Here is a 27,895-nt window from a genome sequence, read left to right as displayed (position 1 = left end):
CCTGAAGGATCTGGAGAAGGTCTGTATGGAGGAGTGGGCCAAAATCCCTGCTGCAGTGTGTGCAAACCTGGTCAAGACCTACACGAAACGTATGATCTCTGTAATTGCAAACAAAGGTTTCTGTATCAAATATTAAGTTCTGCTTTTCTGATGTATCAAATACTTATGTCATGCAATAAAATGCAAATTAATTACTTAAAAATCATACAATGTGATTTTCTGGATTTATGTTTTAGATTCCTTCTCTCACAGTTTAAGTGTACCTATGATAAAAATTACAGACCTCTACATGCTTTGTAAGTAGGAAAACCTGCAAAATCGGCAGTGTATCAAATACTTGTTCTCCCCACTGTATATACATTTCAGATTCTTCAAAGTAGCCACCCTTTGCCTTGTTGACAGCTTTGCACACTCTTGGCATTCTCTCGACCAGCTTCACCTGGAATGCTTTTCCAACAGTCTTGAAGGAGTTCCCACATATGCTGAGCAGTTGTTGGCTGCTTTTCCTTCACTCTGCGGGTCCAACTCATCCCAAACCATCTCAATTGGGTTGAGGTCGGGTGATTGTGGAGGCCAGGTCATCTGATGCAGCACTCCATCACTCTCCTTGTTCAAATAGCCCTTACACAGCCTGGAGGTGTGTTGGGTCATTGTCCTGTTGAAAAACAAATGATAGTCCCACTAAGCGCAAACTAGACGGGATGGCGTATCGCTGCAGAATGCTGTGGTAGCCATGTTGGTTAAGTGTGCCTTGAATTCTAAATAAATCACAGACAGTGTCACCAGCAAAGCACCCCCACAACATCACACCTCCTCCTCCATGCTTCACAGTGGGAACCACACATGCGGAGATCATTGGTTCACCTACTCTGCGTCTCACAAAGACAAAGGACAGATTTCCACCGGTCTAATGTCCATTGCCTGTGTTTCTTGGCCCAAGCAAGTCTCTTCTTCTTATTGGTGTCCTTTAGTAGTGGTCTCTTTGCAGCAATTCGACTATGAAGGCCTGATTCACGCAGTCTCCTCTGAACAGTTGATGTTGAGATGTGTCTGTTACTTGAACTCTGTGAAGCATTTATTTGGGCTGCAATCTGAGGTGCAGTTAACTCTAATGAATTTATCGTCTGCAGCGGAGGTAACACTGGGTCTTCCTTTCCTGTGGCAGTCCTCATGAGAGCCAGTTTCATCATAGCGCTTGATGGTTTTTGCGACTGCACTTGAAGAAACTTTCAAAGTTCTTGAAATTCTCGGGATTGACTGACCTCATGTCTTAAAGTAATGATGGCCTGTCATTTCTCTTTCTTATTTAAGCTGTTCTTGCCATAATATGGAATTGGTCTTTTACCAAATAGGACTATCTTCTGTATAGCACCCCTACCTTTTCACAACACAACTGTTTGGCTCAACCGCATTAAGGAAATAAATTCCACAAATTAACAAGGCACACCTGTTAATTGAAATGCATTCCAGGTGACTACCTCATGAAGCTGGTTGAGAGAATGCCAGAGCGTGTGCAAAGCCGTCATCAAGGCAAAGGGTGGCTACTTTGAAGAATCTCAAATATATTTTGATTTGTTTAACACTTTTTTGGCTACTACATGATTCGGTATGTGGTATTTCATAGTTTTGATGTCTTCACTATTATTCTACAATGTAGAAAATAGGAAAAAATTAAGAAAAACCCTTGAATAAGTAGGTGTGTCCAAATGTTTGAGAGAGAGCGAAATCCAACAGTGTGCGGGCGGGAAATTACTTATATTTAATCACCACCACCAGACCCCTAAGATTATTAGGGGACATGAGGATTTAACAGAAGGCACTGTCACAAAAGCAAAGTCATAGAAGTAAAATCACAAGAACATGTCACAAAGGTGATGTCACAGATATAATCATCAGGGCCCAGTTTTTCTCAAGTTATCTGGATTTCGGCTGTCAGACAGGATTAAATGCATAGAAATAGAATGATAAGAACGAGTCCTCATTCAAATCAATGATTTGTCTGTTCTATTCATTTTATTTCTATGCATTTAATCCTATGTAATATGGAAAAAAAAGTCACCTCTGTAGCAGTAGGGACAGTCAGAGAGATAATCACCAGGTAAAGTCACCTCTGTAGCAGTGGGGACAGTCAGAGCGAGAGATGGCTCCACCTAGTGCCATATTATTTTCCTGTATAGCATATGTACTGCATATTATTATTCTGTCGTAGCCGGCCACGACCGGGAGACCCATGGGGCGGCGCACAATTTGCCCAGCGTCGTCCAGGGTAGGGGAGGGAATGGCCGGCAGGGATGTAGCTCAGTTGGGAGAGCATGGCGTTTGCAACGCCAGGGTTGTGGGTTCGATTCCCACGGGGGGGCCAGTATAAAATAAAATAATAAAATGTAAGTCGCTCTGGATAAAAGCGTCTGCTAAATGACTAAAATGTAAATGATGTATACTGTATCCCTTTACATGGCTCTGGCTCCCCCAGGTGGCCAAACAGGAATTGACCAGTGAGAGGGTCATTCCCAAGCCTATCAGATCTACAAGTGTGCCTATAGGGAGTAGGGGCCGGGGGTAGTGCCTTGGGACTAGGGGGCCATTTGGAACTCAAAAAGATCAAATACACAGACACATAGCCGTGTTCCATTAAGTTTAATTTCTTTGTGATACAAAACTCATTTTTACAGCCCTCCAGAGAAAGCTGGCATTACCTTTATATCAAAATATACATGTTGGAATCCACGTTTGTTACCTATATATCAAAATATACATGTTGGAATGAAATTGGATATATAATCCAAATCACTGTGGTACAAAAACACTAAATATAGACAGACAAAAACCCTCCCACTGTTTCATGACATCACATCCTGTTGACCCCTGACCACAATAAACCCCAAAATGGAAAATAAAAGCAACAACCGTTACCAGGACAGGAATACAGCACTACCTCAAAGCTATATCATCAACTAGGTCAACATACAGTATATACTCATACTTAAGTACTCTACCAACATGGAGGAATTAAACTGTAATTAAACAAAAATGGGACAAGAAACCAAATATCACAAATTCAATTTATAACTCGTTCAAAATTACTATTTTTAAATCTAGTGGCTGACTGATTAGGTATAAAATGAAAACATAAAATCAAATCCCTAGAGGCGGTCTTTCAATTTGAACCATATAAATCAAAACAATGTGAGAAAATAGAATTTAGAACATCAGTGTCTTTTAAACTGATAAGGATTATTTAAGTAGCAGGGGTGGTAGGTACTTTGGTCCTCAATAACATCAACCATCAATAGCTACATGAAACCCTTTAATCTACAGAACAATCTATAGCAAAAGCAATATAAAGACAGGCAGCGCCAGAACAAAGGTAATACATTTGTGTTGTAGGCACTAAATATCTATGGCTGTATGAAATAAACTGGAGTATTGCGTGTGTGTGTGTGTATTATATTAGGGGTGAAAAAGGCACTAAAAACTAAATGCTGCATGATTTTAACTGGCACCTCTGGAGCAAGAATTAAGACTTGAGGCACAGTGACTGGTAGATATCAAACGGTACACGGTATAGAAAATGATGAGTATAGAACTAGAACGACTAATGTTACAAAAATACAATTGAATGCATAGTGTACATCTAGAAATCAAAAGGGAAGACCACAGCCATATATTTAAAATCAAAACGTTGATATTCAAACAAAAAAAGGCCAATCGTATCAAATCAATGTAATAGCATGGAAAGGCTAGCCGGCTGGTCTGGGTAAGGCACTAGACTGTTGTGGAAAGGCATTTTGTTAGATCAATATGACTAGTGGTGAAGATCCCAAGGACAGACTGTAGAAACAGAAAACATTAATCAATTGAATATATCATAAACAAATCAATGGATTTTTTTTTTTTTGTATATCAAATGGAAACAAGAAAACAATCTAGAAATAAAGACTCGATGTGCATTCTGAAGAGTATAGAAACAGAAATACTAGATGTGCATCTTGGAGAGTTCTGTGAGTTTCCCTCCATAGAAGTCAAACTACTAGAATAAAATATGAACCGATTACATCCATAGTATACGTAAATAATTGTGTAAAAATAATGATAAAACATAAAAAATGTAAGATAATAACTAAGGAATGATTAAGTGTGTCTCGTGTGGAATAAGACTTGCCATACAGACGATGTGGAAGGCATTCTGATAAACAGGTTTGGTCTATACTCTGAAGTTACAGTCGTGTGTGTGTGTGTGTGTTAGATGGTAGATTTGGAGAAAGACACTCTGAGGTGGTGGTTATCTCCCAGGTCATGGTTGTGGAACTCAATAAGACTCTCAACAGCCTCCTCCACTGAGCTCATCTGGATCAGAGCCATCTTACGGTCCTTCCTATACACACACGAGGAAAGAGGATTCACTCTATTTCATCAGGTACTGATGCCATAAAGACTAGTACATCATCAGGTACTGATGCCATAAAGACCATTATTACAACATTGGGTAGTGATGCCACAAAGACTATTACATCATTTGGTAAAGATGTCATAAAGACAAGCACATCATTAGGTAGTGATGTCAAAGGCTAGTACATCATGAGATAGTGATGTCATAAAAGTTGGATGTTGAGACTTACTGGAAGAACTTGAAGGCTGTAACTGAAGCTCCTGAACTGCTGAACAGTGCCTTCAGATCATCCTCTCCTACTGCAGGACTAGAGAGAGAGAACAAGAGAAATCATTACCAGAGAAAGCAAAAGGACACTTTCAAACTGAAAGGGGATGGGGTGTGTGTGTGTGTTCGTACGGTATGTTGGAGAGGTGCAGTGTGCCAGAGGGAGGGTAGATGTTGTTGTAGTTTTTGGAGCCAGGCTTCTTAAAGCGGTGGAGAGGAGAGGTGGCATAGTCCTTAGTCAACCCCTGGTCCTCATGGCCTTGAATAGGATAGAGTACAACATGAAATAACAACGTCATGACATAACAGTAGTTCATGTTAGACGGCCCATACCTGCTCTGGGCAGCTGTGTTTTTAGGTATGGTAGTGTGTGTACATACCTTCTCTGGGCAGCTGTACGGTGGTGTGTTTAGACATGGAGACACGTAGAGACCTGCCATGGAGACGAACCCCGTTCAGGTGGCTCATCGCTGAGGAGAAGACAAGACAGTCAAACACCAGAACACACACGTGCTATTAATTACTTGAACACACACAATAAACACAGGAACACACACAGTACCTAGCTGAGCCTGTGTGCCGTCAGCCATCTGGACCAGAGCGTTGTCCTTCTTATTGAACAGAATCTTCACTCTCATCACGTCGCCATACACACCTGGAGAACACACACAGGTTAAACACAGCACACACTCCAAATCAGAAGAATTTTTCATGAATAAAGACTTAGTTGTGATGTCAGTGCTGTAATGTGATTGTCTTGATCAACAGCAGACAGACTACTGTAATGCCTAGACAACTGGTTCTATAGTACGACACTACTCAGTTTCTGGCCATTGAAATGAAAGGACTGATTCAGACTGCTAACATGTAAAGGAGAGCTTGGATTTCTGATTCAGAGACAGACAGACCAACCAACAGGCAGACACAGACCAACAGGCAGACACAGGCCAACAGACAGACCACAACATGAAAACCAGCCCAGGTAACAGACAGTTACTATAGAGTAAGATAGGGTACCGACCACAGTAGATTCAGTACCAGTTGGTAATTAAATAAATATTTAAAGTGAAACAGATTAAAGAATGATAAATAATAAACATAAATATTTAGGTCAATATAAGGGTAAATGAAGAACTGACTGAATGAGGTAGGTATAGTCAAAGGTACAGTGATGATATAATATTATTGGTAACAGTAGGTAAATATAAAATATGAAGTCAAAGGGAAACGAAAGGCTGATAACATACCAAAGAGAATAAAGAGGCAGTTTGGTGTAACGCTCTTTATAAACAGCAGGGGGGGGTAGAGGAACCAGGGACGGGGAGAGAGAAAGAGGGAGGGGAAAGGGGTAAAGTGGAGGAGGAGGAGAGTGGAGTCAGGGATGGAGGGATGGAGTCCAGCAGTCAGCAGCCAAGAGGTCCACGGGAGGATCACATGGAGAAGAGAGAGATAGATAGAGGGAGAGAGAGATCGAGAGATAGATAGAGGGAGATGGAGAGAGAGATAGAGGGAGAGAGAGAGATCGAGAGAATGATGAGAAGAAAGTAAGATGGCAGAGGAGTGAGTTTTTATAAAGGGCAAAGAGAAGGATGAGATGGAGGGAGAAAGAGAATAAAAGAAAGAAAAGGAGGTAAAGAAGAAAAAAAACAAGGTCAGTAAACACAGAGAGAATAGTGTCTAAATGAAAACACTGTCACTATGGCAACACTAGGAGGAGAAAAGAAAGACAGATTAACAATGAAACAGTACAGGCCTGATAATACAGTACAATAACAGAAAAGTATTATTGTGTCTCCAGCAACTCAAGAATAGACAAAAATGAAGCCATGAAATGAAAGATAACAGAAGACTGTTAGTTATAAACTCATTTAAAGGACTCAGATGAGAAGTCTACTACGGTGTGTCTGTGAGAGAGAAAGAGATAGAGAAAGTGTGCGTGGGTAGTAACAGTCCTGACCTCTGGGTTGAGGTTGCTGACCAACAGGACGCCAGCTTGTCCTCCTCCACCGCCGAGGACTTGTAGGCCGAGACGACTAGCGGCCATGCCCCCTGGACCCATACCCAATGACGCCAAGGCACCGGGCATAGACAGACCTAGACACACACACACATTATCTCTAGCACCGGGGCCAACCCGTGCAGCTGGAGTATACCGACCGACGATTTGACAATATAGGACTTCTACTAAGTAGTAATAGCTTTCTAATAAATGGAGTAAGAATAGATTTCTAGTGGGCTGTAGGTAGAGTAAACCAGCTAACTGTGTGTTAACGTGAGGATATACCTGCAGCCTGCTGTAGAGTAAAGGCCTGGGGGAATCCGTGTCCATAAGGAGATGCTGAGATCAGACCTGGAGACCCTGGAAAGAGACAGACGGTGGGAGAGAAAGAGAGAGAGGGTGGGAAGGGAAATTTCAGAGTCAGTTTGACCGTCTCCAGAAGAGCACCTTGATAGAAATGTGCTAGCTCCAGGTACAAAAAAGGTTGCGAAACCGCAGGTCTAAAGTGTGTTACCAAAGGCAGCAGCCATAGCGTGCTGGTCCATTCCAGGCTGAGGGTTGTGTTGCTCTCCACTAGAGAGGTCAGGTCTGGTGTAGTCACGGCTCTTATCGTTGTTAAACTTCACGTTGAGGCTGGTCAGCTTAGAGAAACTCACCCTCAGAGTACAGCAGCCGTTATAGATGTTCTGACCGTCTAGAGACTGCAGAGACACAGAGGGATTAGGGGTGTGTGTTGTGTAGAGGTGTGTGTGTGTTCAGGCAAGTCCATTTACAGTATCCATTATTGATGTTCTGACCATCTGGAGACTGCAGCAACAGAGAGATTGAGAAATCAGAGGTTTATTGAGGTGTGTATGTACCATTTTGGTGTGCTGTGCAGTCATTGGGTCAGCGTATTGGACCAGAGCCTGGAACTGGTTGTTCTTAGTGAAGGTGATGATCTTCAGAACAGACCCATACTTGGAGAAGATCTACAGGGGAGAACACACACAGGTTACATCCCTGCTACAGACATTTTGACTTACACCAACGAGAAAAGGTAACAATTTGAACACATTCATGACTAAGAAACACTGGTGTGTGTACCTGGTGCAGGACTTCCAGTGTGACGGGGTAGAAGAGGTTTTCTACTATGACTCTAAGGACAGGGCTCTGGGTGGCCATTCCTCTGGCTCCCATCTCTCCCCCTCCGACTGACATGGTAGCGCCCATCCCACCCCCCATACCGGTCATGGTAGAGCCCAACATGGTGCCACCCTGGACAGCATTCACCGCTTGCAGTGCTGCCTGGACTCTCTGGGGAGGGGGGGGGGGGGGGCAAATATACACGGTTATTCCAACATTTTCCCAACGTCACAAGCTTGCCAGTAAGAATGTCAGTGTACTCTGTGCACTTTACTGGAACCTCTACATATGACAAATAAACGTTGATTTGACGCTTTACAAATGTGCTACGGACATACAAGTTAGTGAGTCTCATATTAGCATGGGTCAATGTGTCCTCTTACGACTTGGTTAGGCGAGTTGTCAGTCTTGAGTTCCTTGTGGTTGCTGTACTGCATGAAGACAGGCTGCTGTCTGATGAGAGGGGTGACCGTAGCGTAGTAGTTCACCATGGTCTGAGCCTGGTCCACACTGTTCATCTCCAGGAACGCCTACACACAAAAAAAAGATCAGCCGGGGAAGGTGTGTGGGGACACCGTGTGTGTGTGCCTGCGTGTGAACAGCTTTATGGTAGAGGATCTTTAGTGTGTGTGTGAATGCATTTATGGTAGAGGTCCTTTAGAGAGAGAGTGTGTGTGTGTGAGAGAGTGAATGCATTTATGGTAGAGGGTCTTTAGTGTGTGTGTGAATGCATTTATGGTAGAGGGTCTTTAGTATGTGTGTGTGAATGCATTTATGGTAGGGGATCTTTAGTGTGTGTGTGTGAATGCATTTATGGTAGAGGATCTTTAGTGTGTGTGTGAATGCATTTATGGTAGAGGATCTTTAGTGTGTGTGTGAATGCATTTATGGTAGAGGATCTTTAGTGTGTGTGTGAATGCATTTATGGTAGAGGACCTTTAGTGTGTGTGTGAGAATGCATTTATAGTAGAGGGTCTTTAGTATGTGTGTTTGAATGCATTTATGGTAGGGGATCTTTAGTGTGTGTGTGTGAATGCATTTATGGTAGGGGATATTTAGTGTGTGTGTGTGAATGCATTTATGGTAGAGGATCTTTAGTGTGTGTGTGAATGCATTTATGGTAGGGGATCTTTAGTGTGTGTGTGAATGCATTTATGGTAGGGGATCTTTAGTGTGTGTGTGTGAATGCATTTATGGTAGGGGATCTTTAGTGTGTGTGTGAATGCATTTATGGTAGGGGATCTTTAGTGTGTGAATGCATTTATGGTAGGGGATCTTTAGTGTGTGTGTGAATGCATTTATGGTAGGGGATCTTTAGTGTGTGTGTGAATACATTTATGGTAGGGGATCTTTAGTGTGTGTGTGAATGCATTTATGGTAGGGGATCTTTAGTGTGTGTGTGAATGCATTTATGGTAGGGGATCTTTAGTGTGTGTGAATGCATTTATGGTAGGGGATCTTTAGCGTGTGTGTGAATGCATTTATGGTAGGGGATCTTTAGTGTGTGTGTGAATGCATTTATGGTAGGGGATCTTTAGTGTGTGTGTGAATGCATTTATGGTAGGGGATCTTTAGTGTGTGTGTGAATGCATTTATGGTAGGGGATCTTTAGTGTGTGTGTGAATGCATTTATGGTAGGGGATCTTTAGTGCGTGTGAATGCATTTATGGTAGGGGATCTTTAGCGTGTGCGCGTACCTGGTTCTTTCCCTTCATCATCAAAAGGTTGGTGACCTTCCCGAAGGGCATTCCCATGCTGATGACCTCAGAATCCTGGATGTCCCCGGGCAGCTGGCGCAGGTGGATGACACGCGATGGAGCACTGGGGCTCCGCATCTCACCTTTGAACTTCTTACTGTCGTTACCGTTGGCTACAAACACACAAACACCTTTTTATTTAACTTATTACTCTTAGTAATAATAATAAACTCTTAGCACCATTAGCTACTAGAGAAAACAGCACAGAACATTCTGATTAACAGACACATATTACCATTAACTACTAGAGAACAGCACAGAACATTCTGATTAACACACATTACCATTAGCTACTAGAGAACAGCACAGAACATTCTGATTAACAGACACATATTACCATTAACTACTAGAGAACAGCACAGAACATTCTGATTAACACACATTACCATTAGCTACTAAAGAACAGCACAGAACACTGATTAACACACATATTACCATTAGCTACTAGAGAACAGCACAGAACATTCTGATTAACAGACACATTACCATTAGCTACACACACACACATACCTGGGGTCATGATGTAGGGGGAGAAGAGTTCATCTGATCCCCTCTGGAAAAGAAAGGAACATTCACAATGATCATAACCACATACACCATGGAGACAGAGAGAGACAGGCCTAACTGCTTCATAGAGTTGGTGAATGTTACAGAGATAGCTGGGTTGTATTTACTAAGCACCAACCAGAAGAAAACCCTGAACATGCTCAACAAACTCGTTTTCCATTTTCTGTTGCAAAAACTTTCGCTACGTGCACTAATGTGCACCAACGAATACGACCCTGGTAAATGTATTAGAGTTATGGCTGGAGAGGAGCAGTCAGTCACACAGATGGTCTTGCTCAGCCAGACTACAGTTAATGAAGCTGCTCTGTGTCAGTCAGTCAATGGTGCTCATGTCTGGAGTGGCCCAGCAGCCTCTCTACAATACAGCTACTGTTACAGCCAGGCTAGACTGACTGGGGCATCAGAAAGACAAAGAGAAGACACTCATGCTAACAGCACTCAGACACACAGCCAGAGAGGAGAGAGAGACTAACCAGAGTTTTAGCACAGAAGACAGGGGTAAAGACAGAGAGAAAACAAAGATATTAAATTGTGAATGAAAAGACGCCTACCTTGGTACCCACTGAGACACTGGGGAGAGAGAGAAAAGGAGGGTTACTCGTTTGAGTTACTCCAAAGAAGGCAGGATGCATTTTCCTAGAAGATCAACCATCAGTAAATCAGTACATCAATCAACATTTTGCGTTAGATTTTTAGATTGATTGTAAATATAAAATCTATCAGGAGACTTACTCTATGTCTGTGACGTAGCCAGGTCCCATAGGATACAGATCAGCATCTAACTTGTGTCTGCTGAGACAAAGGGGGGAAAAGAGAGGAGACGGGGAAATGGAGGAGGAAAGAGGAAATTCAGTTACTAACTTTATGGAAGTTCATAGTTAGCTAGAAACTGAATTGACTCAATAAAGTTGCGTTAGTTCATTTCCTTGAATTGAAATGTCCCCAGAGCAGCTAATATCCATAGAGTTGGAAGAATTTACCCTAATCCTGAACACACAACATTCGCCTTCCACAAACACGAGCGCAAATATGGAATGCGGAAACTAGCTACAAAGACACGTTGATTCAAGATGGGCGTTTTTTTTAAAACTAAGTTTGGCAATACATTTTAAGGTGGTTACTTTCGTCTACCTGAAAAACTGCAACTAGCGTTTTTTCTGTTATTTGTAGTATAATAAGTTAAAAACAACCGTTAATAAAAGTCTTAACTTCAACTAGTTCGCATCTCTTCCGGACACGCTCACGCGCAAACAATGCTAACTAGCTAACGTTAGCTAGCCTTGTTGAAAGTCTCAAGCATCATCTCGTCTCAAACTAAACGTTAAACTACTAGAAAACACACAAATATGGTAAACAGATTGCATAACAACATGGCTGGATATATAAAAAATCAAACTACGGTTAGATTATTTCAGTTTCTTTTCGACATAAAACTACATATTTTTTACTCACCCTTCCATCGTTCGATATAATCCACAGGTCTCTGGAGCGGCGGCAGATTTCCTTGATTTTCATACAAAATGGCTGAATACACCGAGGCGTTTGTTGATTGGTCCAGGTACTTGGAAGAACCCGAAATAGGCGGGCCCTTACACCTAGCATCGCGATTTGATTGGTTCGTAAAAGGGTGGGGATAACATTCTCTTAAAGTTCTCGGCCGAAACTTGACCAAAATCACTGTGAAACCATACCCTTGCTTTGCATTTGTTTACCTGGAAAAATAACGAGGAATGGTTTTCATTGACACACATTGATTTATTATGTTCTAGTATTAGATAGCTGACTCGTAAACCTTTGCAACTAAACAATGAATGCTGCTTCCTTCCTGTTTCACAATCAGTTCATGTAGTTCAGAAAATACAAATTCCATACAGGGTTGTAGATCATGCATTGGCCAACAGATGGCATAATTTGTCTATAACAGGGCTGACTGAGGAGGAGCAGCTGTGTGATTTGGTTTACTATGGGACTCTGGACCAGACCTGCAGGGTCAAAATGTCAACATTCTTCATACTTCAGCAGCAGATTAGCATGCTGGATACAATGGAAACCAATGGAATAGTCATTTAGGTACAAACTCCACGCTGGGTAAACAAAATCAACCACACATCAATCCTTCAAAAGTATATCACATACTTGACCCAGGTGATTTTTTGCATGTTTTTTTTTTAGTATTAAGTGGTTTGAAACAGTTAAATGCATTAAAAAAAGCAGAGGTAATCTATGGTGTGTGGATCTGACCCATAAATGACCCCAGCTAACCCAAGACCATCACACTCCCTGGTTCCAGCGAGAGATCTGTAATTTCTCTCTCTCTTGCTCCTCTCTCTCTCTCTCCCCCTAACCCCACCTTCTCTCTCCATCTCCCTCTCCCCCCTATCTTCTCTCTATTTCCCTTCTTTCAACATATCCTCTCCAGTCTCCCTTCTCTCTCTCTCCCTCCTCCCTCTCTCATCCCAGACACTACCCTTTCTCTTTCCCCTAGTGTACACTGTAGAGCAGGGTAATGGAACACACAGACACCAGAGAGACTGGGAATGGAAGGTTTATTCTGTTGATGGCAGGTTTCCCCTTCCCTTCAATCCCAATAGAACCCATTATTACATTCATGTTAAGCAATATGTCGTGATGATGAATATAGTTATCAATTATACTGATCAGACCTGATGAGGAGTATTACAATCAATAACAACACTAATCAGAGTTAGTTTTAATGCTACATCAGAAGATTCAACATCACTGACTCAACAAAATTCATAACCATCAGCATTAAAACAATGGCTGGGTTTGACTCAAACAGTGAACAGTGAACCAGCCATCCTTTTTTGAAAATATAAAGGAAATAGCGAAATGTGTTTATGAGTTGCACAGTGTCATAGTGAGTCTAATGAGGAGATTAGTAGAGATCAATAGAGATCAATAGATGACTAGACGTGAGTAGAATATAAAATACTTGAGATGATGAGTTAGAGACAGAGATGATGAGTTAGAGATAGAGATGATGAGTTAGAGACAGAGATGATGAGTTAGAGATAGAGACGATGAGTTAGAGACAGAGATGATGAGTTAGAGACAGAGATGATGAGTTAGAGACAGAGATGATGAGTTAGAGATAGAGATGTTGACATGGGATGGACAGTTTAAAACAGAGATAATGATGTTATCTGAGATGTACCAGCTGACATGATGTGGTTGATTGGTTGCTTGATTCCTTGATTAATTGGTTTACATATTGATTTGTGATGATGGTACAAGCTTGCATGCAGTGTGGCTGGGTACGATTTGGCAGCAACCAAACAAATAAATACATTGTATAAAACTTGATATCAATATATTTGAATACTGTTCACACTGTAAAATTATATTACAGAGACAATATAATATGAAACTGAATGATAAATATTTGATACACAGAGAAATATACAAAATGTATGTCTTCTTCATATTCTGGACTAAAATACAATGATATAAATTTTCCAGATGGCCCCGATAGCAGAAACATTACAATACAAAGACCTGCTACATTTTCTTTACAACAATAACGTGACGGCACATCCAGTTCAACAATAAAGACAATATGAATAGAATAGAATACAGATATACACACAGAATACATTATAAATGTCAAGACAGAAAAATATAAAAATAGCAATCAAAATAACAGAATAATCCATATCAGAAGAAATACATCGTAGTAAATAGTAGTACTATAGCAGTACACAGTGAGGGAGTTTTTGTTTGATCAGTCTGGAGGTACTAGCTGCATCTGAAATAGCACCCTTTCCCATATAATACTACACTGTGGTAGCATTTTGGCCCAAAGTAGTCTAGGGAATAGGGTTCAATTTCAGATTTCCCCATTGTTATTGTAGTACTAGAGTAGTACATAGTCTAGTGTATATTGTCCTGGCTGTAGGTTGTTGTTGTAGCACTACTACAGTAATACACAGTAGTCCTGATTTTGTAGTATCTGTTGGCTGTATATGGTTGGTGTTGGCTGTAGTTTTTGCTGCTTGGCAGGAGGTGTCGGACTGTTTGGTTTTGTAGTCCTGACAAGTGTGTGATCAGACACGCATACACACGTACACACTCAAGTCTCTTGCTCTGACACACTCACACACACACACAAACTCTCACACACGTCTCTCTCTCTCTCTCTATGACACACACACACAAACACTCACATGACCGTGCAGCACTTGCAACTCTGTTTCTTTTCTGTCTCCCCCTCCTCCCCTCCTCCCCCATTTGCCCCCCCTGCCTCCCCCTTCTCACCCGTACTCCCATTGGCTGCTGCCTGGGTCTCCGTCTCCCCCTCTCCTAACCCCTTCCCCTCCCCGTCTGGTAGCATCACAAACTCCGCCTTGACCGAGCGGTCTCCCCTCTCTGTCCCCCCTACCTCCCCCACCTCCCCCCCTGTCTCCCCCTCCAGAGCCTTATAGCCCATGAAGACCAGTGTAACAGGGTTCTCAGCGCTGGCCTGGTCTGGACTGGGACCCAACAGCTTGGCTTCTACTCCTGTTAGTTCTCTTCTAGGACTCTGGTTCTGTGATACTCCATTTACAGCTGGGGAGAGGAGGGAGACGGGGAGAGGAGGGAGAGGAGAGAGGGGGGCGATAGAGAGGTGGAGAGGAGAGAGAAAGAGGGAGAGTGAGGGGAGCTGGTTAGGCTCTACATTAACATAAATCTAGAAGACATTAGCCAGGTTTCCATCCAACTGTTTTTATGTGAATAAAGTCCTGTCATACAAAAATAGTTCACATCAGGCATCATAGAATCAGCAAATGTTGGTAAACTTTTGGTATTTTTTTTGTCCAATAATTAATTTGTCCTATTTAACAAAACTGCAATGGAAAAAATGCAATACCACATGGAAAATAATGATCAGACTGTTAATAGTTTATTAACAGTAGAACTGACCTCCCCTGTTCTCTTTGGCCACGACCGGATTCTCCAGCTCCTCTATCTCCTGCTCCAGGCTGACACAGACACACACACACATTAATTACACATGAATGGAGAGTGTGGAGAAATAGTATTAATGAGAAATTAATGAGTTACTTTGCTTTATCAACAACGATGACCGGCAACGGCGTGTGTGTGTGTGTCTGTGTGTGTATGTGTGTGTTTATGTGTGTGTATGTGTGTGTGTCTGTGTGTGTACTAACCAGAGGATGCTCTTCTCTAGTGCCTTAGTCCTCTCTTCATCCTCCTGAAGTCGTCTCTGAGTCTCATCTTCCTCTGGAGCCCCATCCAACAACCAGCGCTCTCTCAGAGCCTTCGACTATACACACACACACACACACACACACACACACACACACACACACACACACACACACACACACACACACACAGGTAGAATAGGATGAGCAAGGGCATAGAAAGAGGGTAGACAGACAGTAGGAAATGGAGGTTCAATCCCATGCTCACAGAGGAAGGTGTTTAAAGCTATGTACTGTACACTCTTTAAAGAAAAGGTGCTATCTTGAACCAGTTCTTCGGCCGTCCCCATAGGAGAACACTTTGAAGAACCCTTTTTGGTTCTAGGTAGAACCCTTTCGGTTCCATGTAGAACCCTTTTGGGTTCCATGTAGAACCCTTTCCACAGAGGGTTCCATGTAGAACCCTTTCCACAGAGGATTCTACAATGAACCCAAAAGAGTTCTACCTGGAACCAAAAAGGGTTCTCCGATGGGGACAGCTGAAGAAACCTTTTGGAACACTTTTTTCTAAGAATATTTTTCAGCCAGTGACACTGTCAGCTAGACCAGCTCCAGGAAAAAGGAGTAGGCCTTCTCTCCCCAGCATTCTTCTGTCAGCTTTATGTGCATTCCAACCATATAATGAAGAAGAATTTACAAACAAAACTCCCCTTTTCCTCATCCATCCATCCACCTCTCTCTCTCTCTCTCTCTCTCTCTCTCTCTCTCTCTCTCTCTCTCCCTCTCTTCTTCACTGTCTCTCATCCATCACTCTCTCTTTCTATCTCTCTCTCCATTAAGCAAATATGTATATACATTTCCCATAACACCCCACTTAATACACAAACTGTAACCCGACACTCCTCCCTCTCTCTTCCATATTTCTCTCTCTCCCTCCATTTTACATTTACATTTTAGTCATTTAGCAGACTCTCTTATCCAGAGTGACCTACAGTTAGTGCATTCATCTTAGATAGCTAGGTGGGACAACCACACATGTAGCTATCAACAATGTGTCTCCCCTTTCTCTCTCCCCCTACACCCCCCCAATAATCTGACATCATTGGATATACACACCCACACACACACCCGCCTCCCTCCACACACACAGTCTGAAACTAGCACACCCCTCCCCAGCTCAGCTCGCTGTTCATTGTTCTGGTGTAAAAACTACTGACAATGGAAGGAACACACTCACACACACACACACACACACACACACACACACACACACACACACACACACACACACACACACACACACACACACACACACACACACACACACACACACACACACACACACACCACAAACACTCACACTCACACTCACACACACACACACACACACACACACATACTCACACACACTCATACTCACACACACACACACTCACATACCTTACTCTACTCTCAAACTTTTACTTCTCTAACATACATGTGCACGTCTCCATGGTTACATCACAAAATCTCCAGGCTGCATTACATCATCACAAGACACCTAATTAGAAACAGCCGCTGTAGAACTCATTGTGTGTGTGTGTGTGTGTGTGTGTCTAGAGACAATCCACAGAAGATTGGTCAGAGGAAACAGATTTGTGTCCCACTCCCCTCTGAGCAGGAAACCACTCTCACACACATATCGTACCCCGTTTTAGCCACACACAGAAAAGACAGGGATAGTAGCACACAAGGTCATTGGTGCCGTTCTCACATACACTACTTTATCACAGGCTGGTGCTTGAGTCAGTGTGTGAAGGGTTATCAAAGGGCTATTTTAGCTTAGGCCAAGTCAGCTAGATGACAGATAACAGGGAAACTATGTAGTGTGTGTGTGTGTTGTGTGTGTGTTGTGTGTGGGTGTGTGTGGTGTGAGTGTGTGTGTTGTGTGTGTGTGGGTGTGTGTACGTGCATTGAAGCAGGCTTTATCTCCTAGCTCGTGTTAGTGAACAGTCTGTGACAGCCAAGTGTTTTTCTATCTGGTACTAAACAGAGATACAAAGGCCTGTGTGTGTTAGTGTGTGTGTGTGTGTGTGTGTGTTAGTGTGTGTGTGTACCTTGAGGTGTTGAAGCTGTCTTCTGTCATCTTCCAGGTGTCTCCTCTTGCTCTCAATCTCTGTCTGCCTCTTCCTCTTCTCCTGTAAAGACATACACACACACACACACACACACAAACGCACACACACACAGTAAGTGGCCATGCTAAACATTTTAACCAATGTGATGTGTGCTGTGTCTGCATGTTCATGCTGGATATGAGTCCATTACTGCTTCTAGCATTAGCCTAATGCTTCTGGATGTTCAGCTACAGATATTCATCTACAGGCTTTATGTGGCTAAGGGGTCTGGAGGGGCTAAAAGGGCTAAATGGGCTAAAAGGGCTGAAAGGGCTGAAAGGACTAAGGGCTAATAGGTCTGAGGTGTGTGTGTGTGTGTGTGTGTGTGTGTGTGTGTGTGTGTGTGTGTGTGTGTGTGTGTGTGTGTGTGAGTGAGGGGGGAGGAGGAAGTTTGACAGTAACAGGATGTTTCAGGATGGTAGAACAGATCTAACATACAAATGGTTGGTTATCTAACACAGGGTTTCCCAAACTCTGTCCTGGGTCATCCCCCTGGGGCACGTTTTGGTTTTTCCCCTAGCTCTACACAGGTGATTCAAATAACCAACTCATCATCAAGCCTGGATTATTTTAATCAGATGTGTAGTGCTATGGCAAAAACCAAAATGTGCACCCGGGGGGAGTTTGGGAAACCCTGATCTAACACAAGATCTCATAGTTTCCATTTGAAAATCGACATACAGTATTATGGATGAACGTCTATTTTTGATGCATGCATTCCACATGGTTACAGGGTTAAAACAGAAACAACTAAAAGGTTAACAGTTTAGGCATTTATTCCGAGTGGTTAAGGTTAGGGCTATGGTTTGGGGAAGGCTCTGCAAACCAACCGACCTCATAAGATCAAATATCATAAAGTATTCTCACGGCTTGCTAGAGCATTGTGAACTGCCGTAGCGCAGTGATCTAAGCAGGGCACTTGAAATCTGAGCATCATAAGTTTACGCCCAGTGCTGGGCAATTGTTTTTCTTGTTGTTTTTTTGTGAGCGCGACGTTCTCAGGAACTTTTCAAACGTCCGAAATCAAAGTCTATTTCTAGTGATCAGGCTGGTCTAACATGAGTCTATCATTGTGAGTGGTTGTATGAAACCATGCACGCTGTGTGTGTGTGTGTGTGTGTGTCACTTACAGCGATGGCCTGAATTCTCTCCTGTTGCAAAACCTCAGCCATCCTGAGAGAGAGAAATAAAGTTAGTGAGATAGAAGAGTAACTGAGTGATGTCAACATTCCTGCTTTAATAGATTCCAGAGCTCTGGCAGGGAATACCGCTCTGCCTCATTGGGAAGACTTGGGAAGATAGTGTAGAGCTGCTCTGCTCCTGGATGTGGTTGATGTGGATGGTCTGATCAGTGTGTGTGTGCGTGTGCTGTAGATGGTCAGTGTTAATCTGAGATTATAATCTCATATTAAGTTAAATAAACACCAAGAGACCTGGATTAGGAGAGACAGCAGCATACTGACATCATACAACACACACTGCAGGTACCCAGACACATTGCATAACATTACATAACACAACACGTAAATTACAGTTTCTCTCAATTGCTAAAACACTAAAACCCATTGGCTGAACAAAGTTCTCAGTTGCCTGGACTCATTTAGCTAATTATGCAGTCTGTTGTCAATACCTTAAACCATTTCACATGGTAAAACACTATTTGCAGATCTCACTTAGACTTTTCAGCAAAACTCTAAACACATTCTCATTCTCAAAACATATTCTGCACTCTAATGCACATGTCATCCACACTGGTAAACACAAGTGGCAACAATCAAATACAAATAGAGAACACATGTCATTGATTGAACACAACCACTCAAAATTGATTTAACCTGTTCCAATAATGCGACACAACCAATATAAGGCAGTTCAGAGAGCAAACAGGTTGTTGAAGGTGGGAAGGAGAACGTCTGAGAATGGATAGAAGAAACAATGTGAGAGGACGAGGACGAGTGCGTATGCGAGGTGGGCGACGAGGAGGAAAAGGAGGAGGAGGGCAAGAAAGAGGAAGAGGAGGACGAAGAGGAAGAGGAAGACAAAGAGTGGAAATATCTGATGAAATTCGAGCAACAGTCATAGACCATGTTCTTGTCCATGGACTGACAATGAGGGAAGCAGTACTTAGAGTGCAACCCAATTTGAGCCGATTTTCTGTGTCCACCATAGTAAGGACATTCAGAGAAGAGAACAGGTACAGTATACTACTGTATTTTTGTAATTGCACATTTACTGTACTACACTATATGCAGCTGTTTCAATAGACATTGTCACACCCTGGCTCTGGGGACTCTATATGTTGAGCCAGGGTGTGTAGATTCTATGTGTTTTGTGTTCTATGTTTATTATTCTAGTTGTTCTATTTCTATGTTGGCCAGAGTGGTTCTCAATCAGAGGCAACGAGTGTCAGCTGTTGCTGGTTGTCTCTGATTGGGAACCACATTTAAACAGGCTGTTTTCCCACAGTAGTTGTGGGATCTTGTTCCTTTTGGTTTGTTCCGTGTTGGTTTATTTTGTAGCCAAGGACTTCACGTGTCGTTATCGTTTGTTGTTTTGTTCTTGTTATCACTATTGATAATAAAGTATGTTCGCTCATCACGCCGCGCCTTGGTCCACTCCGTTCAACGATCGTGACAGAAGATCCCACCATACCAGGACCAAGCAGCGTGTCCAGGAGCAGGCAGCCTGGACGTGGGAGCAGATATTGGACGGGCAGGGGTCCTGGACCTGGGAGGAAATCCAGGCCGGGATGGATCGCCGTCCGTGGAAGGAGACGGTGGAGGCGCGACGGAGAGAGGAGCAACGGCGTAAACAGTGTCGTCGTCGGACGGACGAGAGGCAACCCCAAAAAAAAAATTAGGGGGGGGCACACGGCATGGGCGACGGGGCAGCAGGAGGCAGCTACAGGGCGTATTGGGAGGTTGGGTGAGGAGGCCACCAGGTTAAGGGGGCTATTGGTCTAGAGGGAGCAGGAGTTAGTGGTTCAGAGGGTGGAGCTACTGGAGGCGATAAGGGAGAAGGTGAGAGTAGAGGCACGGCGAGAGGAACTGTGTAGGCAGCTGAGGGAGCGGAGGGTTATGAAGAAACCCAGTCCCGCTCCTCACACCAAGCAAGTGGTGTGCGTCACCAGTCCGGTCCGGCCCGTTCCTGCTCCCCGCACTAAGTTGATGGTGCGCGTCGCCAGCCCGGCCCGGCCTGTTCCTGCTCCCCGCACTAAGTTGATGGTGCGCGTCGCCAGCCCGGCCTGTTCCTGCCCCTCGCACCAAGCCTATGGTGCGCGTCGCCAGCCCGGCCCGGCCTGTTCCTGCTCCCCGCACCAAGCTAATGGTGCGCGTCGCCAGCCCGGCCCAGCCTGTTCCTGCTCCCCGCACCAAGCTAATGGTGTGCGTCGCCAGCCCGGCCCGTTCCTGCCACTCGCACCAAGCCTATGGTGCGCGTCGCCAGCCCGGCCCGGCCTGTGCCTGCTCCCCGCACCAAGCTAATGGTGTGCGTCGCCAGCCCGGCCCGGCCTGTTCCTGCTCCCCGCACCAAGCTAATGGTGCGCGTCGCCAGCCCGGCCCGGCCTGTTCCTGCTCCCCGCACCAAGCTAATGGTGCGCGTCGCCAGCCCGGCCCGGCCTGTTCCTGCCACTCGCACCAAGCCAGGGGTGCGAGTCGTCAGCCCGGTACGGCCCGTTCCTGCTCCACGCACCAAGCCAGGGGTGCGCATCGTCAGCCCGGTACGGCCCGTTCCTGCTCCACGCACCAAGCCAGGGGTGCGCATCGTCAGCCCTGTCCGGCCCGTTGCTGCTCCACGCACCAAGCCAGGGGTGCGCATCGTCAGCCCGGTCCGGCCCGTTCCTGCTCCACTCACCAAGCCAGGGGTGCGCGTCGTCAGTCCGGCACAACCCGTGCCTGGGTCACCGGTGCCTGGTCAGGTACCGGTCAGCTGCTCCACACCGGAGCCTAAGCAATCCGCTCCTACGATGTCCAGTCCAGCTCCAGCCAGCGGGACCAGACCAGGGGCGCTACGGGGGGATGGTTGAAGGGTGGTGGTCAAGCCCGGAGCCGGAACCGCCTCCGGAGGAATGCCCACCCAGCCCTCCCCTGTTTGGTTTATGTTGAGGCGCGGTCGCAGTCCGCGCCTTTGGGGGGGGGGGGGGGGGGTACTGTCACACCCTGGCTCTGGGGACTCTATATGTTGAGCCAGGGTGTGTAGATTCTATGTGTTTTGTGTTCTATGTTTATTATTCTAGTTGTTCTATTTCTATGTTGGCCAGAGTGGTTCTCAATCAGAGGCAACGAGTGTCAGCTGTTGCTGGTTGTCTCTGATTGGGAACCACATTTAAACAGGCTGTTTTCCCACAGTAGTTGTGGGATCTTGTTCCTTTTGGTTTGTTCCGTGTTGGTTTATTTTGTAGCCAAGGACTTCACGTGTCGTTATCGTTTGTTGTTTTGTTCTTGTTATCACTATTGATAATAAAGTATGTTCGCTCATCACGCCGCGCCTTGGTCCAATCCGTTCAACGATCGTGACAGACATTTGTAAAGTTAATCACTGTATGTATTGTACTGCATGAATATGTTTTGTAACTGCACAACTACTTTTTGTAGAATTGCAAGGCTGCCACATGCAGGTGGAAGGACAGCTATATTCACTCGGGAGCAAGAGGCCGTTATAGTTGGCATGGTCCTTCAAGATAATGCAATACGACTCAGAGAAATCCAGAAACGAGTGATACAAGACAACACACACTTCCAGGGAATCGACAGTGTGAGCATTTCCACAATTGACCGTGTCCTCCATCGTAACAGGATGCGAATGAAACAAGTATACAGAGTACCTTTTGAAGAACAAGAATTACAGTATCACAGAGACAAAGGACAAGTTTGTGAGATGCAGGGTACAGTACTGTAAAAATAGGGGTACAAGGAGGAGGAAGAACAAAAAACTAAATTGCAAAGAGCAAAGCAGAGTAGTAATTTCTGATCAATTTTGAGCTACTATGATAGAACATGTTTTCGTTCATAAAAAGACAATGACGGAAAAATTTGTTTTGAGATTTAAAATGTACTTCTCCCTGAGAACTGTATGTTTTGAACAATGTGTTTTCTATTTTTCGGTGTATCGTTTACTGACTGCTTGAGAGTGTATATCATTTTGATCACTTTGTTTATGATTTGAGAGCAGTGTTTGATTTTGAACACAGGTAAAACTGTTTTGAGGCGAATGTTTCATTTTGCGAGAGGAGTCAGAGGTTTTGTAAATAGTGCTTGAAGATGAGGTTTTGTGTTTAATGTTTTCAGGAAATGGAGCAAGGTTTCAGAAATTGTGTTTTAGCAATTGAGAAAAACTGTAATACTGATCATAACCGTATAACATAAACCCTGACCCTGGAGGGATTCTCCTAATAGAATTGAATAACTCTCCCCATCTACTCAGAAACATCCAGAGACAGTCTTGGCGTCTGGCCTTGGGTTAGACAGGAGACTGAACAATCAATGAATGCTAATGGTAGAGCAGAGCCATGAGGCCTAGTTGATTGACCAGTCTGTAATGTACAGTCAACTCCTGATACAACATGTGAGTGTGTGTGTGTGTGTGTGTGTTTATGTGATTGTAGCCTGAGGAAGAGGGAGAACAGGTAACAAAAATATACTGGACTCCTTTGTTCTCTTATGAATAGTGCGTTTGATTGTATATATCTGTGCAGGACTGCTGATGATCATGAGTGAGCGTGTGAAAGAGAGAGCGAAAGAGAGATTGAGAGAGAGAGAGAGAGAGTAGAGAGAGAGAGAGAGAGAGAGAGAGAGAGAGATTGAGAGAGAGAGAGAGAGAGAGAGAGAGATTAAATTGGATTAGAGGCTAAAAATGACACAGTTTATCAGAAAACGACACAGAGAATGGTATGATGGAGAGGAGGGGTAGAGGGTGGGAGGGAAAGAGAGACAGTATAGTCTGCAGGAGCAGGTAGGTGGTAAAGTGCTTGTCTTGATGAAAGAGTGATCTGTCTCAAACATGTCACCTGCATGCCACAAGACTGTGTGAGCCTGCTGGGCTAAAGGCTCAGGGAGCAAACACAGGTCTTACAAGTCTCTGAATCCCTCTTCTCTTTCTCTCTCTCTCTCTCTCTCTCTCTCTCTCGCTACTCTCTCTCTCTCTCTCGCTACTCTCTCTCTCTCTACTCTCTCTCTCTACTCTCTCTCTCTCTCTCTCTCTACTCTGTGGTGAGTGTCAGGCGCAGGAAGGTAATCACCGAATACAGAGTTTATTCCTTCGTTGACACACAAATGGGCTCCAATAGCGATCAACGAAACAGGCACAGGGGAAACAAACATCCCTGGCAATTACACTGTAACGGAATACAATAATACATAGGCACAGGGGGAAAATCTACCCTGGCAACACAATGTTATAAGTAGCTCCACCGAGCTACATACTCTCACAATTAACAATCACCCACAAGGACAAGGGGGCAGAGGGAACACTTATACACGGACTAATTAGGGGATTAGAACCAGGTGTGTGTGATTGACAAGACAATTGTGATGATGATTGGGGCGGCAGTGGTTAGTACTCCGGTGACGACGAACGCCGAAGCCTGCCCGAACAAGGAGGGGAGGCAGCCTCGGCCGAAGTCGTCACACTCTCTATCTCTCCTGCCTGGTTGCCTGGTGCCAGGGTAAAGTACCATGCAGATGCTAAAAGCCAGACACCCCAAAATAGAAACACAACAGATCTATATTGTGTGTCAAAGAAATAGATCAACATGAAAGGTAGGTCTACATCATAAATGATTACACAAACATATTGGAATTGTTTAGTGTCGTCTATGGTCTATCCTATGTGGCAACAATTAAAATGGTCAAATTATTATTAGTGTTAGCCTAGTCCACCTGACCGTTTGAGAACATAAGGCCTAGAATAGGCTATTCGACATACAGGGGCAAAGCAAACTGTTTGTTTTCACATTTTCTGCAAGAGAGGAGACTGTCTGAGTGTCCTCCCTGTACTCAGGGCCGGGTTAATGCAGGGGCTTACCCACTGCTATAACAGCCTCTACTCTTCTGGGAAGGCTTTCCACTAGATGTTGGAACATTGGTGTGGGGACTTGCCTCCATTCAGCCACAAGAGCATTAGTGAGGTCGGGCATTATGTTGGGCAATTAGGCCTGGCTCGCAGTCTGCGTTCCAATTGATCCCAAAGGTGTTCGATGGGGTTGAGGTCAGAGCTCTGTGTAGGCCAGTAAAGTTCTTCCAGACCGATCTCGACAAACCATTTCTGTATGGACCTCACTTTGTGCACGGGGGCATTGTCATGCTGAAACAGGAAAGGGCGTTCCCCAAATTGTTGCCACCAAGTAGGAAGCACAGAATTGTCTTGAATGTAATTGTATGCTATAGTGTTAAGATTTCCCTTCACTGGAACTAAGGGGCCTAGCCCGAACCATGAAAAACAGCCCCAGACCATTATTCCTCCTCCACCAAACGTTACTGTTGGCACTACGCATTGGGCAGGTAGCGTTATCCTCGCATCCGCCAAACCCAGATTAGTCCGTCGGACTGCCAGATGGTGAAGCGTGATTCATCACTCCAGAGAATGTGTTTCCACTGCTCCAGAGTCCAATGGCGGCGAGCTTTACACTACTCCAGTCGACGCTTGGCATTGCACATGGTGATCTTAGGCTTGTGAGCGGCTGCTCGGCCATGGAAACCAATTTCATGAAGCTCCCGATGAACAGTTATTGTGCTGACGTTGCTTCCAGAGGCAGTTTGGAACTCGGTAGTGAGTGTTGCAACCAAGGGCAGACAATTTTTACGTGCCATGCGCTTCAGCACTCGGCGGTCCTGTTCTGTGAGCTTGTGTGGCCTACCACTTCGTGGCTGAGCCGTTGTTGCTCCTAGACATTTCCACTTCACAATACCAGCACTTACAGTTGACCGGAGCAGTTCTAGCAGGGCAGAAATTTGACGAACTGACTTGTTGGAAAGGTGGCATCCTATGATGGTGACACGTTGAAAGTCACTGAGCTCTTCAGTAAGGCCATTCTACTACCAATGTTTGTCTATGGAGATTGCATGGCTCTGTGTTCGATTTTATACACCTGTCAGCAACGGGTGTGGCTGAAATAGACGAATCCACTCATTTGAAAGGGTGTCCACATACTTTTGTATATATAGTGTATATTGCCTCCTAATATTGTACAATCTGTGTGTTGCTTCATTAGCCTGGGCTATTGTTTGTATGAATTCAAGACCAGATTGATCTCAGTTTGTCAGTGTCAGAGTAGCCACTGATGTCGGTCATTTGTGTGGTATTAAAAAAGATTCAGCTAATGTCTTCCGTCATGTAAATGATGTAGAATTGTATGAAATGACCCTGCTAACAAATGTTACCCATGTGTGGAAATCCTAACAACGCCTCTGCTCAACTGTAGCCTATGCCACATTGCAAATGTTATGATGGCTTTATTATAAAGGACCGTTGTCTTCAACAGGAAACCACGCATCGAATTGCATCTTGGTGCATGGATTTGTTTACAGAAAATGATGGTGTGCAAGGAAGTGTGTGAAGGCTATATATTTTTTTTTTAAAAACCGGGGCCTATGATATCTTAGTCCGGCCATGCCTGTACTGTATATTGTTTATTTATTTATGTCAGACTAGTATTTATTATCATATTGTTTTGTTCACATTGTTGTCATGCATTTCCATGGAGGATGCAGCTCCAGCGTCTCGCCTTCAAAACATCAATACTAGCCTAATAGCCTGTCACTGTAAACAATGTCCCTACTAAACGGCTACAGTAAGGTGGAAAACCACACATAGCCTACAGAGCGGGATTTTTATCATTTATAATTATATTATGCCTACATTAGAAAACACACACTGTCTCTTCATCTCGTCTTCCCTCTATTCTCCATCGCTCTCTCTCTCTCCTCCATCCCTCCATACCCTTCTCTCCTCACCACCATCCTTCATCGCTGTTCCGTGATGCTGAGGCAGTGGAGCGCTAAAGCTAGTCAACAAATTCCCAGAAATCAGGTCAAGTATAGTCGCGAGTAGACACTGCGTGTAACGAGCAGACATACCAGTAGCCAGGCTACTTACCCAATAGCGGAGTCCTTTCACTTGTCACCGATGGCGTCTATCTCCTTTGGCGTCTCTCCTCCTAGTCTCCTCCACACAGAAATAAAATAGCACTGCGACGTTTTCCTCTTCATTCACTGTGTATGCTTATAGTCTATGTTTACTAGCGTATAGCTTCAAAACAGGGGGGTTTCCTCCCCTCCTCTCTCCCCTTCTCCTCTTCGCCTCCTCCTTTCTCCCTCTCCTCTCTCCTGCCACCCTTCCGTCCGCGGCTGAGGAGTCGCGGGAACGCCCGTGCTGTGTGTGTGCGTGTGTGTAGCGGGAGCTCGTGCCGCTCAACCCGACAATGGAGAGAGAACAAGCTGTCCGTTATTTATCTTCGATCCACGACATTACAGGTGTTCGTGGGTGAATTGGCAGGTTTTGGAGAGATGAAGGCGCAGCGGCATTCTTATAACTCTCCGGGTTCCCTCTAAATTATGGTTTGCTTGTCTCCTGTAGGCGACTTGTTTTGCAGAGAGGTTCGCGCTCTCACCAGCGAGAGAGAGAGAGAGAGAGAGAGAGAGAGAGAGAGAGAGAGAGAGAGAGAGAGAGAGAGAGAGAGAGAGAGAGAGAGAGAGAGAGGTGGGATACGCCTTCCTTACTCCCTTCTGAGATAAAGAGGCCCAGGGTGTGTTGTTGACTGATATGATATTGAGGGCTCTGGTTGTAAATGGGGTCTGGGTATAGACCACAATCTGATATGATATTGGGGCCTCTGGTTCTAAATGGGGTCTGGGTATAGCCCACAATCTGATATGATATTGGGGCCTCTAGTTCTAAATGGGCTCTGGGTCTAGCCGACAGTCTGAAGCAGGTCTACAGTATGATAGTAATAGCTGCCAATGAGGCTCTACCACAAACATAATGAATGACATTTCAATACTGATTCAGTCAGGAAACAAGAGTTCAAAAGACATTAAAGGTCCTGAACAGTCATTATGAAAAATACTTTTTCTCATGGCTAACTACCAGGAAGTTTGAAAAGAGAGTATGAGTGGGCAGGGAGCTTATATTAATGAGCTCACCTTGACTGACAGCTCTTTGAAACGCCTATGTCAAGCAACTTGGATGCAGTTAGCAGTGTTGCAGTAAAATCATCTCAATCAAATTTGCTGATGCACAAAGCAACTCAAACAACATCGAAATTGCATCAATTTCACCATGAGGCCAACGGTAACTTTAAAACAGTTATAGAGTTTAATGGCTGTAATAAGAGAAAACTGAGGATGGATCAACAACATTGTAGTTACTCCACACTCCTAATTGACAGAGTGAAAAGAAGGAAGCCTGTACAGAAACAAAATATTCTAACATAAGTAATTCACTTTTTGTCCTGAATACAAAGTGTTATGTTTGGG

The 27,895-nt window shown here is 44.2% G+C and overlaps 2 protein-coding genes across 7 annotated transcripts; both read right to left on the bottom strand.

Moving 5' to 3' along the window:
- Positions 1-2,622: 2,622 nt before the first annotated feature.
- On the bottom strand, positions 2,623-11,943 carry LOC311114022 (polypyrimidine tract-binding protein 1-like). 6 transcript variants are annotated; one of them, XM_084189297.1, is made up of 17 exons: positions 11,558-11,943; positions 10,838-10,894; positions 10,657-10,675; positions 10,049-10,091; positions 9,479-9,651; positions 8,165-8,311; positions 7,743-7,952; positions 7,517-7,627; positions 7,171-7,357; positions 6,942-7,016; positions 6,615-6,751; positions 5,905-5,938; positions 5,220-5,312; positions 5,038-5,127; positions 4,790-4,916; positions 4,620-4,697; positions 2,623-4,375 (listed from the first exon to the last, which is right to left on the bottom strand). In XM_084189297.1, exons 1-17 carry the CDS (start codon positions 11,563-11,565, stop codon positions 4,243-4,245), a joined length of 1,722 nt encoding a protein of 573 aa, XP_084045423.1. In that variant the 5' UTR covers positions 11,566-11,943; the 3' UTR covers positions 2,623-4,242. The 6 variants fall into 6 exon arrangements, with proteins under 6 accessions (XP_084045423.1, XP_084045420.1, XP_084045419.1 ...); XM_084189294.1 differs by having other exon boundaries at positions 10,657-10,741; positions 11,558-11,597; XM_084189293.1 differs by having other exon boundaries at positions 10,657-10,741; positions 10,838-10,897; positions 11,558-11,595.
- Positions 11,944-12,103: 160 nt separating this feature from the next.
- LOC311114001 (paralemmin-1-like) lies at positions 12,104-27,017 on the bottom strand (the record flags this gene model as incomplete). The annotated part of the gene is made up of 7 exons (XM_084189267.1): positions 26,517-27,017; positions 18,557-18,599; positions 17,367-17,447; positions 15,274-15,389; positions 15,026-15,084; positions 14,514-14,671; positions 12,104-12,139 (listed from the first exon to the last, which is right to left on the bottom strand). Exons 2-7 carry the CDS (start codon positions 18,596-18,598, stop codon positions 12,104-12,106), a joined length of 492 nt encoding a protein of 163 aa, XP_084045393.1. The 5' UTR covers position 18,599; positions 26,517-27,017.
- Positions 27,018-27,895: the final 878 nt, after the last annotated feature.

This window comes from Coregonus lavaretus, assembly GCF_964263955.1.
Source record: "Coregonus lavaretus genome assembly, contig: HAP1_SCAFFOLD_830, whole genome shotgun sequence".
NCBI classification, from domain to species: domain Eukaryota; kingdom Metazoa; phylum Chordata; class Actinopteri; order Salmoniformes; family Salmonidae; genus Coregonus; species Coregonus lavaretus.
This window is presented reverse-complemented; position numbering and strand designations above follow the sequence as displayed.